This window comes from Castor canadensis, chromosome X (assembly GCF_047511655.1).
Source record: "Castor canadensis chromosome X, mCasCan1.hap1v2, whole genome shotgun sequence".
NCBI lineage: Eukaryota > Metazoa > Chordata > Mammalia > Rodentia > Castoridae > Castor > Castor canadensis.
Genome location: NC_133405.1, coordinates 39699172 through 39720114, shown reverse-complemented (window position 1 = coordinate 39720114; position 20943 = coordinate 39699172). Strand labels below are relative to the sequence as shown.

At 32.7% G+C, this 20943-nt stretch overlaps 1 protein-coding gene across 8 annotated transcripts in view; it reads right to left on the bottom strand.

Moving 5' to 3' along the window:
• The window catches only part of Lrch2 (leucine rich repeats and calponin homology domain containing 2), a 139529-nt gene that overhangs the window by 31762 nt on the left and 86824 nt on the right, over positions 1-20943 (bottom strand). For 7 of the 8 annotated variants that reach the window (XM_074064043.1, XM_074064041.1, XM_074064037.1 and 4 more), the window contains one exon: positions 11693-15421. The exons of the other annotated variant lie outside the window; for it this stretch is intronic. In XM_074064043.1, the coding sequence (XP_073920144.1) occupies positions 15302-15421 (120 nt within the window). In that variant the 3' untranslated portion in view covers positions 11693-15301. Of the gene's footprint in view, positions 1-11692; positions 15422-20943 lie in introns of those variants that run through there. 8 annotated transcript variants of the gene reach the window in all.

Sequence of the window (20943 nt, the reverse complement as noted above, 5' to 3'; positions counted from 1 at the left end):
TATATGGCCAGTAGTGGTATAGCTAGATCAGGTGGCAGTTCTATATTTAGATTTTTGAGGAACTGCCATACTATTTTCCAACTTCATTTCTTCTAGACCAAACCACTTCAATTTACATCTTTTATTATATGAAGTCCACAATTTATTGAAATTTTTCTTCTGGTTCCTGCTTGTAAAGGATTGAGTTTATACTTTCAGTCATCATCAGGAAGGATACGTAATTCATTTGTACACTGAGAAGAATCTAGATATGTAAAGACACCCAGCACAGCATCTGAGCCATGCCAAAAGCACCAGAGAATCCAGAACCACATGAATGGTGCACTGATACATTCCACAAAATGGCCAACCTTGAAACTGGTCAGCTGTGGAAACTGTACCAGGGCTTGGTATGTACACTGCCACCAGCATGAAAAACTCCACTGCCCCTGGCTGCCCACTCATGGCAGCCTGGGAAGAGGTGGCCTCCCACCAAGCTAAAGGCACCAGCAGAGTCAGAGCACACATGCTAACCACTCCAACTTAATTTCAATAGTGTACCAAACTTTGCTACAATAGATCTGTTCTTGCTCCCACTCTTTGATCTAACAATATCATTGATATTTTGTAACTGGCTTTGTAGCAGGGAGGAGGACCAGAAAAGAAACAGGCAAGTTTGTGTTCTGATAATGTAGCAGGGTGAAGGGATGGCAAAGCAGAGAGATAAAACTTAAAGAATTGAAACATGAAGAAGGTTACATAGCACTGGGGGAATGAAATAACCAATAAAGTCACATGCAACCATATATGGGTTAAGCTTTGCTTTTTGCTTCTGTAACCTGCTTGCAAGGGTCTATAAGGTGAGACCCCTTTGTTCTTGGGGCTCAGTCTTTGGACACGAGTCCTCTGATAAAATGTTGCTTCCTGCTAAACTGCCTCAGTGTCCCGTATCTCAGCTTGAGATTCCTGCAACAGGTTCCCCAGCATGTTAAAAACAAAAATGCATTTAAATTGATATTTCTGTTTACCATTTTGTTACCTTTAATGATGTTCTTTATTTCTTCATGTAAATTCAACTGTTATTGTCTAATGTCCCTTCATTTCAGATTAAAGGATTCTTTTTAGTACTTTTTGTACAGTGTGTCTGCTAGTAATGAATCATTTTTGTTTAAGAATTTCTCCTTTGCTTTTGAAGGAAATTTTTGTAGTTACAGAAATCTTAGTTGAGTCTTTTTTGTCAGCACACTGAATTTCATTTCACTGCCATATGCTTTTTTCTGATGAGAAATCAGTTGGTAATCTTACTGAGGATTCCTTGTGCTTTAACAGTTATTTTGTTCTTGCAGTTTTGAAGATTCTTTGTCTTTTTATAGTTTGATTTGTTTTGATATAGATACCTTTGAATTTATACTATTTGGAATTTGTTCAGCTCCTTAGATGTGTAGATTAATGGTTTTTTAAATCAAATTTGGAAAGTTTTTAGCCATTATGACTTCAAATATGCTTACTGGCATTGTCTTTATTTTCTTATTCCCATTAGGTGGATTGCAATAGTTGTAGTCCTACAGGTCTCTGCTCTGTATTCATTCATATCCTTCCATTCCTCAGATTGATCTGCTTTTGAGTTTTCTGTTCCTTAACAAATTGCAATTTTCAACAAGATTATAATTCTTAATATTTTCTAATTAGTGAGAATCATATTCATAATTCCTTTAATTTTTGAGATGTGATTTCATTTAGTTTCTGGAACATATTTATAATTACATATTTATAGTATTGTGTAGTATATCAAATACCTATGCTTCCTTGGAAGAGTTTCTATTGATTATAATTTTTTTTCTTAGATGTACCATACTTCCCCATTTCTCTGTGGTCATACAATTTTTTGTTAAAAACTGAGTATCTCAAATAATATGAGGCAATTTTGAAAACAGATTCCCCCTTAAAAAGCTTGTTGCTGTTACTATTTGTTATTGCAATTTAATTATTTCCCTGAACTAATTCTTTAGTCTGTACTATTTATTGTGTCCAGAAACCAAGTTGTCTAGATAGCATAGTGATCAGCTAATAACTGAACAAGAATTACATTAAATGCTTTCAATCAACAAATCTCCTGACTTTTGCTGAGGGGCTCTGTTGGTTTTTTGGAGCATATCTCCAATTCTCTAGCAGTTTTATAACACTGCCTTAGCTTCATGCTTTTGCTTGTACAGAGCCTCAAGGTCACCCAGATGTAAGAGATTCATGTTGTCTTAGATCTTTCTTGGTATGTACCTAGCCTGCACTTGTGTATAGCCGTCCAGATCTGAATGAATGTGTCAGAAATTCTTAACAAGCCATATAGATGTATAACTCCTCTGATTTTTAGGTTTTGGAGCCTCCTGCTTAGTTGCACTAACTCATAACATTAGTAAGCTGTGATGTTAAATGATTTGGCTTTGATATTCTTTTTTAATGAAAAATATACTGGGGATATCAGCCTTGAAAAGAGTTAGGAGGAAAGAGGTTTATGTTTTGGTTTTGTCTTACACTCTATCTCCTTGAGACAATCACTGCACTGTGGTAATCAGAGTAGGTGTATGGAGCTATAGTGCTAATATCAGGGCAGCCAACTGAAATATATGTTATTTAAAAACTGCAAACAAGTAGTATGTATCCCATTCATATAAAGTTGATTCAATATCAAAAAATCCATTAATGTAAATCAGTACATTATATTCTATTGTATTAAATTATAATTAATGCAGAAAGTATTGATACTATTCACAATTGACATATAATACTAAAATACCTAGGAATTTATCAGGAAGGCTGAAGACCTCTATGGAGAAAATGATGGAACTCTAATAAAGGACACAAATAGCTGAACAGAGATATATTCAATACTTTTTAATAGGATATTACAAATGTATCAGTTCTCCCCAAATTAATACAGTCATGTGCTGCATTATGACATTTCAGTCAACAACAGATTACATGTATGACAGCAGCTGGGAGTAGTTTCATAATCTTGTGTTTATTGTGTGTTTTGACTGCATCAATTTCTCTGGTGCTTGGTTTAATCTCATACTGTTTTGTTCATCATGGCCCCTAAGCATATACAAGCTCATTCCTAATATTACCAATTAAAGGCCATGGTGAGTGGTTGACACAGAAACAAAAGTGAAAGTGATTAAGGACAATGAAGGTGAAAAATCAGTGATTGTTATTACTTACCAGTTAGGTATGGCCAGTTCTGCCATAGTTAGGATGTCAAATAACAAGAATGAAGTGACAAAAGCTATTAAAGAATCTGGCATCATTCAAGGCAAGATACTAACAAAAATTTGAGAAGGGTCTATATCAGACATGGAGAAATATTTAATAATCTGGCTTGAAGTCCAGACAGAAACATGTCTTAGTGACTGACAATCATGGCCAAAGCAAAAAGTTTCTGATGTTAAAAGGCTGGCCCAAACTATAGTTATTTATTTTTGCTATCTTTAGGTGGTTTAAATGATTCAAGAATGGTTATTCATTATATAATGTGAAAGTGAGTGGTGAGTCTGTGAGTACTGATGTGAAGGTAGTTGAAGAATTTTGGAAAAGCCCACATGATTATGGAGGAAAATTACTTGGCATAGCAAGTCATCAGTAACATCTATGTTTGTGTAAGTATACTCTATGACGGTCATCCAACAGTGAAATCACCTGACAATGCATTCCTCAGAATATATTCTTCTTGTTATGGCATATGATTGCATTCCATTGTGTTGTGTTGTATTTATTTATTGTGATGCTGGGAATCAAACCCTTAGATTTGCTCATGCTAGTCAAGTGCTCTACCACTGAGCCATAGCCCTAACCTTTGTGGGGGGGTTGTTTTTTTGTTGTTGTCTGGTTTTGGTTTTGACATAAGGTCTTGCTTTGTAGCCCAGGCTGGCCTTGAAATTATGATCCTCCTCCCTCAACCTCCCAAGTGCTGGAGGTTACAGGCTCTGGATAGTACAGCTATAAGGCAAGATGGCAGCTGAGTGACATAACTTGGTATGTCTCATCATGGACACACCTTATTGAATAACTATTCTCATACCAACTCCCTGTAGAAATGCTAAGGAAGTTAGAGCTGGTAACATAGTAGATTTGGTTCCATCAACATCCCACAAGTTCTCAGGTAGCTGCCGGTGTTCCACAGATCTGTGGACCCTGTAGCACAGACCCATGCATGCCATAGGTAGTAGAAACAGCCAGAGGGAAAAGCTGGGCCCTAGGAGGAAATGGGGGAGACTACAACAACTGCATCACAGAAACTTCACAACACAAAGGACAGAGACACTAGTCCCAGGTGGGGGCAATGAAAGCCCTAGAAGCCTTCATATGAATTTGTAATCAGATTCCAATTCTACCTCCTTGTGCTGGGAAACCAGCCCAGGGCTCTGAGCAGCCACCCATCCCACTATGATAAGAAAACATACATACATATGTTACAAAGCAAATATAATTTAATCTACAAAACCAAACAGGTATAAAATTAATTCCTTGCAATACTGAACTTTATTTCTCACAGGTGATATAATAAAATAAACATTCTTTAATGTTAGATAGACTTAGAATCCTATATTTTCCACCTATAACATAAGTAAAATTGGACAGATTACTTAATGTCTGGCCTATGTTTCCTCATGTATAAAAGTAGAATGAAGACAGCACCCATCTCATAGGATTATTTTTAGGATTACATCAGATAATGCTTGAAAACACAGAGTATAATGCTACAACCACATTTATGACCTCAACAAATATCAGGTCTTATATTCAGTAGTTCTATGATATCCCTTCATCAACAAAATGTTACCAATCAACTATGGGTGAAAAACACTTAGGTGTATGCCATAGAGCTAAAGAAGATAATCAATCTGTGAAGTTCTCATCTTTCATTCCTGTGCATTAATCAGACTGAAAAGCACAAAAACAACTTTAAAAAGAGACACACTACTTTATGAAAATATCTAGTGGGAAGAAAAATATTTCCATTTGCATTTCTCAACTGGAGCTTTGCCATAGGAAAAAAACAATATATATGCACCCAGAATCAGAGCAACTAAATATATAAAGTAAATATTAATAGAACCGAAGGGAGAAATAGATAGTGATACAATATCAGGGACTTCAATACCCTACTCTCAACTATGGGCAGATCATCTCAGTTGAAAATCAATAAGGAAACAGTGGATTTAAACTACACTACAGAGAAAATAGAGATATAAAGAATATTCCACCCAGCAGTAGCACAATATATATTCAAGTACACAAGGAACATTCTCCAGAACAGGTCACAAAACAAGTCTTAGAAACTTAGGAAGTGTGAAATCATATCAAATATCTCTCTAAACAACAATGATATGAAACTATAAATCAGTAAAGAGGAAAACTGGAAAATTCATAAATATATTGAAATTATACAGCACATTCTGAACTAACAGGTCAAGGAACAAATCAAAAGTGAAATAAAAAAATGAGACAAACAAAAAGAAAACAAAATAGCAAAATTTACATGAGCAGCAAAAGCAATTTTAAGACAGAGGTTTATAGCAATAATAGACTACATTATGAAAAAGAAAGCTCTCACATAAAGCACCTAACTTTATACCTCAAAGAATTGGAAAGAGAAGAATAAACTAAGTTGGAACATAATGAACAAAAAAGGAAATAATAAAGATGAGAATAGTAAAAAGGGATATAGAGCCTTGGAACACAATAGAAAAAAAATCTATGAAAATAAGAGTTGGTATTTTGAAAAAATAAAACCGACCTTTAGCAAGATTAAGAGAAAACACCTAAATAGATAAAATTGTAAATGAGACATGAGACATTATAATGGATATCACAGAAATACAAAAGATCATAAGAGACTACTATAAACAATTATACACCAACAATCTGGATAGCTATGAAGAAGTGGACAAATTTCCAAAAAAACATACAACATTCCAAAACTGAATAATGAAGAAATAGAAAATCTAAACAGACCAATAGTGAATGAGACTGAATCAATAATTTTTTAAAAACTCTCAACAAAGCAATGTACAGGATATGATTTAACCAGTGAATTCTACCAAACTTTTAAAGAATTACCACCAATCCTCTTCCAACTTTGCAAAAAAACTGAAGAAGAAAGAAAACTTCATTTTATGAGGTCAGTATTACTATGACACAAAAGCAAGATAAGGAGAGAATAAGAAAACTATTATAGTACAGTATCCCTGATGAACATAGCTGCAAAATTCCTCAATAAAATATTAGCAAACTGATGTCAACAGCACATTTATGATCATATGTAATGATAAGGTAGGATCTAACCTTTAGATATAAGGATGGTTAGTTGCACAAATCAATCAACATGATAGCAAAAAAAAATAGTAAAATAAAACCAAATATATACCACATTAACAGAATGAAGGATAAAAATCTTATGATTCTCTTTATAAATACAGATAAATCACTTGACAAAATTCAACATCCTTTTACAATAAGACTATTAACAAATTAGGTATACAAGCAATGTATCTTAATATAACAAAAGCCATATATGAAAAGTCCACAGTTAACATCAGACTTCATCGTGAACGTTGAAAGCTTTTCCTCTAAGAAACAGATGAATATGCCCAGTCTCACCATTTCTATTGAACACAGTTCTAGAAGTCCTAGTCAGAATTGTTAGGTAAGAAAAAGAAATTTTTAAAAATCCAAATTGGAAATGAAGGGGAAAACTTGTTTCTATTTATAAATGATATGACCTTATATCTAGAAACCCTAAAGTCTTCACCAAAAAACTGTTAGAACTAATAATAAAATTCATTAATGTTGGAAGTCATAAAACTAACATACAAAACAAGTTACACTTCTATACAGTAAAAACAAGCTATCTGAAAAAAGAAATGAACAAAAACCCATTTACAACAGTATTAAAAGGCTGATAATTTAGTACTTAAGCTATTCTAGTCATCTTCATTTTCTTGATTAAAAAAATACTGTAACAGGCACTTTAACTGCTTCTACTGAAAAGCACCGACTTCTTCCTTGGGCCTTCAATATTAACTAAAGGCAGGGGAAATACTTGGCATCCCTCCTTCTATTTTATATGTCAAGGCTCTTAGTTTTCTGCAGTCACTTGGCAATCACCTTGGTTTCCAGGAAGATCAGGACTGATCCATAATATCTTCATGACAATGGAACAACACTACTCCTGAGGAACAGCAGAGCATTGCAGAGCAGACCACCACCTCCCAATTGAGGATGATTCCTTATAATGAGGAGGATGCACACTGGAACATGGTGAATCATGCTATGAGAACATGATTGCTCCCCTCAATTGATGACAATGATAACAAATTCTCCAGAACCCTCAAATAAGAAGGATTGAGGTAAAGACCAACTGTGTCACACCCAACTTGGACTGTTTTAACTATGCAAACCTTTTGCCTCCTGCCCTGTTTGTCTACTTAAACCTAAAGCTCATGTCTGTACCACAAAGATGGCTGAAGATGGACTGAAGTGCTTACTTTGCCTGTTCCCACCAATGCCCATGCTGTGTAATAAATCTTCTTTCTCTGCCCTTAAAAAGAAAAGAAAGTTAGGAATAATTAAAGAGGTAAAAGATCTGCGCATTGAAAGCTATAGAAAACTGATGAAAGACACAAGTAAATGGAAAAATACCCTGTTTTCATGGACTGAAGAAATTAATATTTTTAAAATGTGCATGCTACACAAAGCAATCTACAGGTTCAGAACAATCTGTATCAAAATTCCAATGATTTTTTTATACATAAAGAAAAAAACCCTAAAATGCATATGGAACTACAACAGGCCCACAATAATCAAAGCAATCTTGACCAAGAAGAACAAGGCTGGAGGCATCACACACTACAGGATTTCAAAAAGTACTACAAAAGCTGTTTTTGTCAAAACGAATTTTTCACAAAAATGCCAACAATACACAGGAGGAAGCGCAGTGTCTTCAATAAATACTATTTGGAAAACTGGATATCCACATAAAAAAGAATGAAATTGATATTGTATCTGATATTTGATACATTGTAAGAGCTTTTGTTAATGCCACAATGTACCCCACCCAGCACAACAATAAAAAAAAGGTATCTTATCTAACCATAAAATAAGTATCAGACGAAGGACATGTTAGCTTGATAGTGGTTATTACTTCATAATGTATATGTACATTAAAATGTCAACATGTAGGAAGTCAAATTATCCCTGTTTGTAGATGACATGATTCCATATATACAAAAACCTAAAAACTGCACCAAAAAACTGTTAGGTGATAAAAAAAAGATTTAATAAAGCTACAGGACACAAAATAGACATAAAAAATCAGTACATTTTAAAACAAAAGTGATGGGCTGGGTGAAAAAGAAATCTCATTCACAATAGCAAAGAAAAATGTAAAATAGCTAGGAAATAATCTGAGGAAGTGAATGATCTCTATAATGAAAATTACAAAACACTGATAAAATAAACTGAAGACACAAAAAAATGGAAAGACCACCTATGTTCATGAATTGGAAGAATTAATGTTAAAATATCCACGCTCCCAAAGCCATTTACACATTCAATGAAATCTCCATCAAAATATCAATGGCATTCTTTTTTTCCCCCTTTTGTGGTACTGGGGATTGAATTGAGAGCCCCGATCTTTCTAGGCAAGTGCTCTACCACTTGAATGACATCCCCAGTGCATCAATAGCATTCTTCAGAAGAAAAAAAAATCATAAAATTCTTATGAAAGTACTAAAGATCCCCAATATCCAAAGCAATCTTGAGCACAAAGAATAAAGTAAGAGGGCTAGACATATAGCTCAGTGGTAGAGCACTTACCTAGCAAGCGTGAGACTCTAGGTTTGAACCCAAGCACTGCAAAAACAAAAGAAAACCCCTAATTTAAGAATAAAGCTGAAGACATCATGATATCTGATCTCAAGTCATACTGTAGAACTACTGTAACCAAGACAGCATAGCACTAGCATAAAAACCTACACAAAGAGCAATGAAACAGAACAGAGAACTTAAATAAATTCATGCATCTACAGCTGATTTTTGGCAAAAATACCAAAACTATGCACTGGAAAGCTACAACCTTTGCAATAAGTGACGCTGGTAAATTGGATACTCATATACAGAAGAACTATTTCTTACTGTATGCAAAAATCAATTCAATATAAGATCTTAACTCTAAGATCTGAAATTCATGTGGCTGGAGGTATGGCACAAGTGGTAGAGTGCCTGCCTTGCAAAGGCCCTGAGTTCAAACCCCAGTATCACCAAAAACAAACAATCCCCCCACCAAACAAACTCTAAGATCTGAAATTCTGAAACTACTTGAAGAAAACATAAGAGAAACACTTCAAGACATTGGTATAAGCAACAATTTTCTGGGTGAGTTCCAAAAAGCATAGACAACAAAAACATAAATGTACAAATGGGATTATAACAAAATAAAAAGCTCTGCACAGCAAAAGAAACAGTCAACAGAGTGAAGAAACAAGTTACAGAATGGGTGAAAATATTTGCAAACAATTAATCTGATAAGAGATTAATAACCAGACTATATAAGTAATTTAAAAACTCAATGATAAAATACTCCAAATAATCCTATTAAAATGGGTGAAAGATCTGAATAGACATTTCTCAAAAGAAGATACAGAAATGGCCAACAAATACATGAAAAATTCTCAATCAACAATCAATTTTCCATCAGGAAAATGTAAATCAAAACCACAGTGAAATATCACCTCACCTAGTAAGAATGGCTGTAATCAAAATGACAGAAAATAACAGATACTGGTGAGGATACACAGAAACGGAAACTCATATATTGTTAGTGGTGTAGTATAGCCATTACAGAGAATGGTATGGTGGTTCTCTAAGAAACTGAAAGTATATTTACCAAATGATCCAGCTATTCCACATCTCGTTTTATAACCAAAGGAATTTGTTTTTTAACTAGCAATTTATCAAGTACCTTTCTATTGCTATTAAAGTAAGTAAAATGATTCAAAATGTTTTAAATCAGTAAAACTTATTTTACAAAAACTGAAATATCTTTTTGAAATTTTGTTTTCCAAAGGGGACAAAATAATATGTAAACCAAAGTTTAAGCTCTGATCACAGATCATAAATATTTAGAATTAAACATACATTTATGTATTTTGCAGATAATCTGTGTTATACATTTATCATGGTAGCCAGAGGAATGATTATCTTAAAATTAAAGATAGATATATTACCTAGCAAGAGAATGGATCTCAAGACCATGAAACATTAATGTAGTTTTCTAAACATAAGGCCTTGAACTTGCATTATGTCATCTATAACTCTAGCTTTTTTTGTTTTAGTTATTTTTCAGATAGGGTCTTGTGCTTTTTGCCTGGGGCCACCCTCACTTGGAATCCACTTACGTCTTTTCTTCCATACCACCATGCCTGGTTTGTTCTTTGAATTAAGGTCTCATTAACTTTTTGCCTGAGTTGGCCTTGAACTGTGGTGTGATACACCTATTTCAAGTAATAATATTTTTAATATAAGATTACATTTACTTGTCTAGCTGTATACGACCATTTTATAATCACATTATATTTGCAACTAATTTCCTTTACCTTAAAAATTATATGGGCATGTTAGTTAAAAGATTTTTAGTGGCTAGGGTAGAGCTAAACAGTAAAGTGCTTGTCTTGTATACAGAAAGGTCTGGGTTCTATCCCCAGCACCACAAAAAATAGTTTTTAAAAGAAAACAAAAATGGAAAAATAAGAACTGTTGAAACTATTCCAGGAATGGGGACAGAGGGGACAACGGAGAATGGTGGAGGGGTGATATTGTAAGAACTTTTGTAAATTACCACAATGTACCCCCTCCCAACATAACAATAAAAAAAAAGAAAAGAAAAAAAAACCCCAAACTATACGAAGTAGTGTTAATCTCAACATAAAGTGCTCCTTTTGAAACTCTAAAGCCTTTAACAAAGTAGAAAGTATTTCAGAAGAGATCTGTTAAAAATGTTAATTGCTTATAAAGATCCTAGAGCACAAATTAAAATACAAAACTACTATTGTACAGTAAATTGGTACTATTATGACATTAGAACAACTATAAGGCCTTATTACTAAAGTTTGTCAATGGACCAGTCCACCCTTGACCTACACTATCTATATTTGGTTAACAAGATCCCCAGGTGATCCTTATTCATACTTAAGTTTAAGAATGAGTACACTAAGGCATAATTTTAATTACTAGTAAGTAAGTTATACAGCATCACTTTGTATTTATTTGCATTAAAAATGACTGAGAAATCTGAATGAAGATTTAGCAAATTCAACTTGCTGCTGAAAAATTTATTTATTTACATATGTGCAAACCCTACATATTTCATATTTACTTTTTAAATGCATAAAAAATACAGTGAAAATAATTGATATTCTCCCAGCTTTAAATGGTATGGTAATCAAAATTATGTATTTGAGAAACCAACAAAATCTTATGTAATAACTTAAAAATTTCAAAGCAATCATATTTTAAAGAATCTTCTCTCTTTGAAAGAATCTTCTCATTTTATTTTAGAAACTTTCAACTGATTCAATTAGCAATTTTTTCTATCCTAATTGACTTGTCAGATTTCTCATAACTTATTTTATAAACTGGTTTATATCATAGAATTCTCATTTTAACATAATTTTCCCATGCAGTAGGAGTTTCTTTTACTAAAACAGCTATTGCCTTACATTACACACACACACACACACACACACACACACACACACACCACAACTATGGAAATTCTAAGATATTCTAAGATATTTAAACATCAAAATTCTGTGATAAACGTAGAGTAGATTTCAACTTTGAAACACCTTATGCTAAATATTTACTTACTTAAGTACTTCTTTAAGAATGAGTATATAGGGTGAGTAACTATAAAACAGGAGGCTTATATTATCTTTAGTAACATTTACCTGAATGAATTTCTGCTTTTAGGATCCATCAAAATTATAAACAAATAATACTTGTTTCAATAAAATATGTGCATTTAAAAAATTAGTTACTTAAAAATGAAAGAGTAAATTTCATATTACATAGGTAAAAGGCAATTCAATCATATACCTGCCACTAAAACCCACAATAAAAATAATCACATGACCTGTTCTACATTTTGTTTTATATATCAAAAACTGTATGTTTCTTAAGGTTTAATATTTTCTATTCCTGTATTTTAAAACTTGAATCTATACTTATAATGTTTAAATATCTTAAGTATGAATATGGATCACCTGGGGACCTGTTCTACATTTTGTTTTATATAGTTTTCTCCTACATTTGTAATATGAAGCATATCGTATAGAAGGGTGACATTATTTTGTGAGATCTTAGAAACTATCACTTTTTAAAGAAAACTTTATTAAAAAAAACATGATATAAAGGGAAAGTAGACCCTTAAAACAACTTTTTTTTTTGAGATGGGGACCTCATTATATTTCTCAGGCTGGCCTCAAACACCTGGGGCTCAAGTGATCCTCCTGTTTCAGCCTCCTGAGGAAGTTGGACTGTAGATGGTCACCCTCGGGACTCAATTAAAACAACCTACTTTGAATATCCTTGCAAAATCAGACTGTTTAGGGGAACACAGACATAAGCTATCAAATATCCACAAAAATAAAAGGATGGTGTAATAAGGAGAGAGATAATAGAGAAGAAGAAATTTCCAGACTTAAATTTTTTCATTCAACTTTATCCACAGTTTGTATCGGTAATATACATTTAGAGTTCCATTTATTTTAAAATGCATCAGAAAATCAATTATGATAGATCTGTGCCTAATACAAACATTTCTGAATTCTTCAAAAAATTCATTTAGAAAAGTCATTAAACTAGCATTCTATAAAGATGATTATTAAACAAATGGTTATGTATTTTTACTCATTTCAATTCTAACATATCCAACATCACTTCTTTCTTGTGCCGTACAGTCATGAAATAGCTATCTATTAAATTTTTAGGGCCCAACAAAATATTTAGTTTGATTTTCAACCATCATCAAATCATGAACCCATTCAAATAATGAAAATCATTCTTAATTCAATAACTGATGAAGTAAATATATAATAATCATGAAGACAGAATAAATTTTACACTTAAAAATTACTAAAAGAAATATATATCAGAGCCTTGATATAGTGTTGCCATTGGGGACTATGCTATAAAACTGCTTTAGAAGTAGTGTTGCCTTTTGGCAAAATAATAAATGAACTGTCATAGTATGGGCCACAAGATGGACCCATCTTCAATGGAATTTTGATTTGCTGTAAAGAATGTGCAGTGAAGTTCTGGTGTAGTTTCTCTTTAAAGAAATAATTAACTGACAAGTGAAATACAATAAGGTAATGACTTACAACTTCACTACTATTTCAATGATAATGAAGCACAAAAATACTTGTAAAATTATGAACACTAGATTGATTAATAAGAATTCTATAGCACAATAACTAAAAGAAGTACAAATGATTGCTGAAGTTTTAAAAGGATACTTAATTTGCAACAGTGTCAAATTTCTAAATTAAAAAACTCATCAACTAAGGTACCTACTAGCCATTTCTTACCTATTGTTATCCAAATTTTCAATAAGGAGAGTGATTATGTCAATGAGGGCTTTTTTCCCCATCAGATACAACTGAAAAATAACTAATTAGCTCAAATATTTAAAGCAATAAATTATTAATAATTTAATTCTTAAACCTTACAGTTATAAGACGCTTTAATTTTTTAAAAGCTCCAATTTGACCTTTGGGGAATGTAAAGAACACATCAGTATTCCAAAACCAAAATTTAATTATAAGGCTTCATTCCAACCAACCAAAAAAAGTAAAATTGTTCCTAAAGCAACCCTTATTATACTGTTTGGCACACTACTTTTTACTTTTCATATATATCCTGCAAAATACCCAGGCCAATATTTTTAATAAGTTGTATCCACATTAAGAGGTAACAAATGCAAATAATCACATACTTAAGATATGATACTTGCTTGGCTACTACAAAAGTGATTGAGGTTTGTCTATAGGAAAGTGAGTTATTCATTACAGAAATGTTCTTGAAAAATTCTTGCACTACTACCAACATAAATTCATCCATCTCTAACTCAAACAAGGATTTTATGTAACATACTATCTCATGAAAGTATTTATGGAATGGTCTGTGTTTAATTCAACATCATGTTAATTGGATATCATATGGTGTACAATGACCACAAGTGGTCAGAATTAGAATAAAAACCTATTTTCCAATTGCTGTTCTTTGAGTATTGCTAAAGGCAACACTCATATAATGTTCCTGAAAGTCAAGATATAAACCCAAACTTTGGCAGTTTTATAATTAGTACTTCACTAGTTCTCAAAAATCTTACAGCTTTGTGTAACATTTTCAATACAGAAATAAAATACTCTCAAATAATACATTTTAAAATGATTAAGTTTTGCAAAAATTAAATAGCATAAATTAAGCATATTAACATTTTTTGACAACATGAAATAACCAATTTAAGAAAAACTGCATGAGGATTAACTAAAAAATCACAAATGTCACAATGTGAGGCACATTGAAATCCCCACATACTACCAACCTTACAAAATCTACTAAAATATTTCAAAGTTTCATTGATTCTATTAATACTTAAAAAGAAATTGCAAAAATGCTTAAGACTATATAAGATTCATCAATTACACAGGCACTTCACATGTAAACAATCTACAGTACAACTGAAAATATTTTGGCACCAACCTATAATGCTAAGAAAATTTAATGCAATGCCAGACTTTTGCTTTTTCTACCTATTTTTTCTAGAAAACTAAGACCAAAAATTGAAGAAATGTATAAACTAGAAGTGTATTAAATAACTCAAATATAGAATTGTTTTAAATTACTAAAAAATGATTGCCTTTATCCAGATGCTGATGTAAAAAATTAATCTTAACGTCAATATTGAACTGAAATATTTTAAATTTAGTATCAACTGCTTTTTGCAAAAATAATCAAGGTTATTAAGTCAGTAAAAAGAGGATTTGAATTTGTCAAAAACTCTTGTTAATTTAATCCAGATTTTCCCCAAAAGAAACTTGGCAACTCAAATTTAAGTTTGATATCATAATGCATTTTTTTTAAATCCTAAGGCTTGACCTAAGGCAACCTATTTTTGACTGCACATTCTTATTCATGAATTTGAGATATCTGAAATCACTTTAAATCAATGAAACTATACACTTGTGGTTTTAAAAATGTTATATTAAGCCATAGAAAGCTGAGATGCCTTGGTTGTAGGTAATTCAAGGAGTGCCTGAACTGTGACACCAACTTTCACAAGACCTCGTTCTTCCAAAATATGGTGAGGCAAACAGAGTCTTTCCTAGAAAAAAAAAGATATTTGAACATTCATTTTTTTTTTAGTAGTGTGGTAAAATTTTTAAGTCAGAATCAGATTTTTGAAATCATGTTTTCTGTAAAGCTTCAAGTAAAAAACACAATTCTAAGTTTTCTTTTATAAATATTGTCATAGGAATGTTTACATTCTTTTAAAATAATTTTTTGGTAGTACTGGGGCTTGAACTCAGGGCTTCAAGCTTGCTAGTCAGGTGCTCTACCACTCCACCAGCCCTGTTTTCTGTAGGGTATTTTCAAGACAGGGTTTTGTGAACTATTTGCCCAGGCTGGCTTTTAACACTGATCCTACTGATTTCTGTCTCCTAAGTAGCTAGGATTGGAGGTATGAGCCACTCACACCTGGAGAATGTTTAGATTTTTTTTATAATTTTTATTTTATTCATATGTGCATAGAATGTTTGGGTCATTTCTCCCCCCTTCCTCCCCCCGCCCTGTCCCCACCCCACTCCATCCCTTCCCCCCACTTACCCCTTGCTACCAGGCAGAAACTATTTTGCCCTTATCTCTAATTTTGTTGAAGAGACAGTATAAGCAGTAATAGGAAGGAACAAGGGTTTTGCTAGTTGAGATAAGGATACCTATACAGGGAGTTGACTCGCATTGCTTTCCTGTACATGTGTGTTACTTTTTAAGTTAATTCTTCTCGGAACTAACCTTTTTTCTAGTTCCTGGTCCCCTTCTCCTATTGGCCTTAGTTGCTTTAAAGTATCTGCTTTAGTTTCTCTGTGTTGAGGGCAACAAATGCTATCTAGATTCTTAACTTACATTAGAAAAGGATTATAGAGGTTGACCTGATCTGAAATGCTGTCACTTTACTCCTGAATCTCTCTACACAGAAAAGGTTCTTAAAGAAGTCACCATCTCTACCTTTCCCATTCATGACTCAACCACTATCTTACAGCTGCCCTAAAGCATCTGCCTACTAAAATGCTCTAGCAAAAATCACTCCAAATGTTACACATGGCTATTTGACTGCTTTTGTCATGTCACACCTTTAATTAATGTTTTCTCTGGAACCTTGCCCCTCTCTGATCTTCTGTGACATCACTTTTTATTTCTTAGACTTCTCTGACAGCAACTGTGCTTTGGCTTTTGTTAGCCTTCAAAGATCCTGTTCTAGTATCCTAGTACTTCTAATGATTCTGTCATCATGCTCTTCTCTTTTGTACTCACTACATCCTCTCCTGAGTATTCTCATCTATTCCCATTGTTCTTACCATACTTTCTTTCTGGGTAGCTTCCAAATTTTTATTTTCTCCCAAGATCAAACAAATGCCAACAGGACATAGAAAAATGGATTGCTACAACATATCAACATCAATGTGTCCACAACAGAGCTATTTCTTCACTAAGTTAGCTTGTCTTTCTATATTATACAGCTTGGTCAGTAATACATTATTCAATCTCCATTGAAATAAACACGGGAATCATAATAACCTTCTCTTTCTTATGCCTATAACCCACGGCATCCCTAAAGAGTTCTTGAAAAAGAAAACTATCTATCCTCTCCATTTCATTTACTTAGCTACATTTGTTGCTCTTCTAGTATTCTCTTCACTTATTCGAATAACCACTTAAGTGCATATTAGAAAAGAAGAAAAGTTGTAAGTCAATGACTTCAGTGCCCATCCTAGAAACCAGAAAAAGAAGAGCAAATTAAACTAATGCTAAACCAAAAGACAGAGATAATAAAGATAGGAGAGGAGAACAATGAAGTAAAAAGCACAAGTAGAAAAAAAAATTAATGAAACAAAAAAATAGTTCATTAAAAAGAATTTTAAAAATTCATAAGCCTCTAGTAAGGTGAATCAGGAGAAAGAAGACAGAATTTACCAGTAGTAGAAATAGAAGTGACATTATGTGATATTCTAAAAATACTAAAATGATTACAAGGAGATATTACAAGCAACATTATGACAATAAATTTGTCAGACTGGAATGGGCAAATTCTTTGAAAGATACATCAAAATTCATGCAAAAATACATAACTGTTAAAGAAATTAAAATTCTAGTTTAAAACCTTCACCGAAAGAAAACTCCTGACCCAGATGGGTTATTAATAAATTTGATTAAATATGTAAAACAGATACTATACAAATTTTACACAAATCTTTAAAAAAAAGTGAAGTGGAAGGACTACACACTCCATGGAGAGGTCAGCATTATCTTGGTACTAACAACCTTAGACATTAAATGAAAATTAGGCTAAAAATCAGTATAGACACAAAAATAGATATAAAACAATCTTAAAAAAAAACCCTTTTAACAATCCAACAACATTAAAAAAAAAGCAACAACAAAATCCATAGTGATCATGTGGGGTTTATCCCAGGAATCCAGGATAGAGTTAACATCTGAAAATCAATACTACTTAAAATATCAAGAAACTACCAAAAAAAAAAAAACCCACAACAAAATGGCAGGGATTACTACATATCTTTCAATAAAACCTTTGAATATTAGTGGTCTCAACTCTCCAATGAAAAGACAAGCTTGTGGATTGAATTGAAAAACAAGACCTAAATATTTGTTGACTACAAGAAGTGCACCTTACTGGCAAAGACAAACAGAGTTAAAAAGAAAAGATGTGAAAAGATTTCCCAAGTAAACAGAGCCCAAAAGCCAGCAGAAATAGCTATCCTCATAACTGACAAGCAGAATGCAAGCCAAAGTTAATCAAAAGAAGGTCATGTCATATTAATAAAGGGAGCAATCCATTAAGAGGATATAAACAATGTAAATATGTATACACCAAATGTTGGCACTCCCATTATCATAAAACAAGCACTATTGGACAAAAAAGTAGAGAGATACAAACACAGTAATAATGGGTGACTGTAATATCCCACTCTCACCAATCAATAGGTCATCCAGACAAAAACTGAAGGAGGAAATTTCAAAATTAAATAACACTATGGACAAAATGGGTTTAACAGACATTCACAAGAATATTCCACCTAAAAAGCACAGAATACACATTCTTCTAAGGAGTACATGTTAGTTCCTCAAAAACTGATCATATTTTAGGACATAAAGCAAGTCTTAATGAATGCAAGAAAATTTAATTAACTTCCTGTATGAATTAGAGCACAATAGAATAAAGCTAACAATCAATAGCAAGAAAAACTACAAAGAATACTCAAACATGTAGAAACTGGGTGAATATAAAAGAATTCCTACATTTAAATGAAAATAAAAAGACAACATACCAGAACATTTGGAATACAGCAAAGGCAGTACTAAGAAAAAAAATATACAGCTATGAATGACTATATTAAAAATCAGAAAGATCTCAAATAAATAATCTAACAATGCAACTCAAGATTTTTGAAAAACAAGAACAAGCTAAACCCAAAAGCAGCAGATAGAAAAAAACCAAAAAGATCAGCATAGAAATTAATGAACTGGAGATTAAATGAACATCACAAAGAATCAATGAAACTTTGACAAGATAAACAAATGATTGACAAAATCATTAGCCAAACTAACAGAAAGAGGTAGAAGACCCAAATTAACATAATTAGGGATGAGAAAAGGGATATGACAAAAAACACCAGGGAAACTCAGAAGATCATTAGGGAATAGTTCAAAATGTTGTATTCTAACTCTGGAAAATCTAAAAAAAATCTCTAGGTGGATAAGATCTACCAAAATTATGTCAAGAAGATATAAATCACCTAAACTTATCTATAACAAGTAAAATGAAGTAGAAGCAGTAACAAAGAGTCTCCCAACAAAGAAAAGCCCAGGACCAGACAGATTTACTGCTGAACTCTACTAGACCTTCAAAGAAGAACTACCAATGATCCTCAAACTATTCTATAAAATAGAGAAGCAGAAAATATCAAACTCATTCTCTGAAGCCAGAATTTCTCTGGTAACAAAACCAGACAAGCACACTACAAAAATTACAGTCTAATTTAACTCAAGAAGATAGATGCAAAGATTCTCAGTAAAATACTTCCAAACTGGGTGCCAGTGGCTCACACCTATAATCCTAGCTACTCAGGAGGTAGAGATCAGGAGGATCGCGGTTTGAAGCCAGCTTGGGCAAATAGTTCATAAGACCCTATCTCGAAAAATCCCATTAAAGAAAAAAAAAAAAGGGCTGGTAGAGTGGCTCAAGGTGTAGGCCCTGAGTTCAAGTCCTAGTACCGCAAAAATAAAAAATAAATAAATAAAATAAAATACTTACAGACTGATGTCAACAATCCATTAAAAAGATCATACACCATGATCATGTTGGTTTCCTTCCACGGATGCAAGGAAACCGTTATACAACATTATACAAATTAGTAAGTGTAATACAGTGATAAACATAATAAAGGACAAAAATCACCTGATCATCTCAACAGATATAGAAAAGGGCTACAAAATTCATGATAAAATCCCTGAAGAATCTGGGAATAGAAGGGGCATATCTCAATATAATAAAGGCTATATATATGATGAACATGTAGCCAACATCATACTAAATGGGTAAAAACTGAAATTATTTCCTCTAAAATCAGGAATGAGACAAGGGTGTCTACTCTCTCCACTCTTACTAAATATAATACTTGAATTCTTAGCCACAGCAATAATCCAAGAGAAAGAAATAAAAGGCATATAAAAAGGAAAAGAAGAAATCAAGTAATTAATTGTAGATGATAAGATCTTATAATTAAAAGACCCTAAAGATTTCACCAAAAAAACTCTTATATCTAATAAACACTTTCAGCAAGGAAGCAGGATATAAAATTAGCATGCAAAAATTAGTAGCTTTTTTATACATCAAAAACAAGCAGACTGAGAAAGAAGTCAGAAAAATAATTCCATTCACAATAGCCTCAAAAATTAAATAGCTAGAAATAAACATAACTAAGAAAGTGAAAGACATATATACAGTGAAAACTATGAAACTTTAATGGAAGTTAAGATCCCAGAAGATGGAAAGAACTCCCATGTTCATGGATTGGCAGAATTAATATTTTGAAAATGGCTATACTACCAATAGCAATCTACAGATTCAATGCAATCCCCATAAAAATTCCAATGTCATTTCTCACAGAAAAAAAATCCTAAAATTTATATGGAAGCACAAAAGACCCAGAATAACTAAAATAATCCTGAGCAAAAACAGCAATGCTATAAATTATCACCTACCTGACTTCAAATTATACTGTAGAGCCACAGTAGAAAAAGCAACATGGTACTGGAACAAAAACAGACATGGAGACTGATGGAATAGAATAGAAGGTCCAGAAATAAGCCCACCCAGTTATAGCCATTTGAATTTTCACAAAGGTGCCAAAAATATACATCAAAAGAGAGCCTCTTCAATAAATGGTGTTAAGGAAAACTGGATATTCACATGCAGAAAACTGAAACTGTATCACTATCTCTCACTTTGTACAAAAATCCATCCAAAATGTATTAAAGATATTAATGTAAGAAATTTTGAAACTACTCAAGGAAAATAGTGGAAACACTTGGAGATATAGGCGT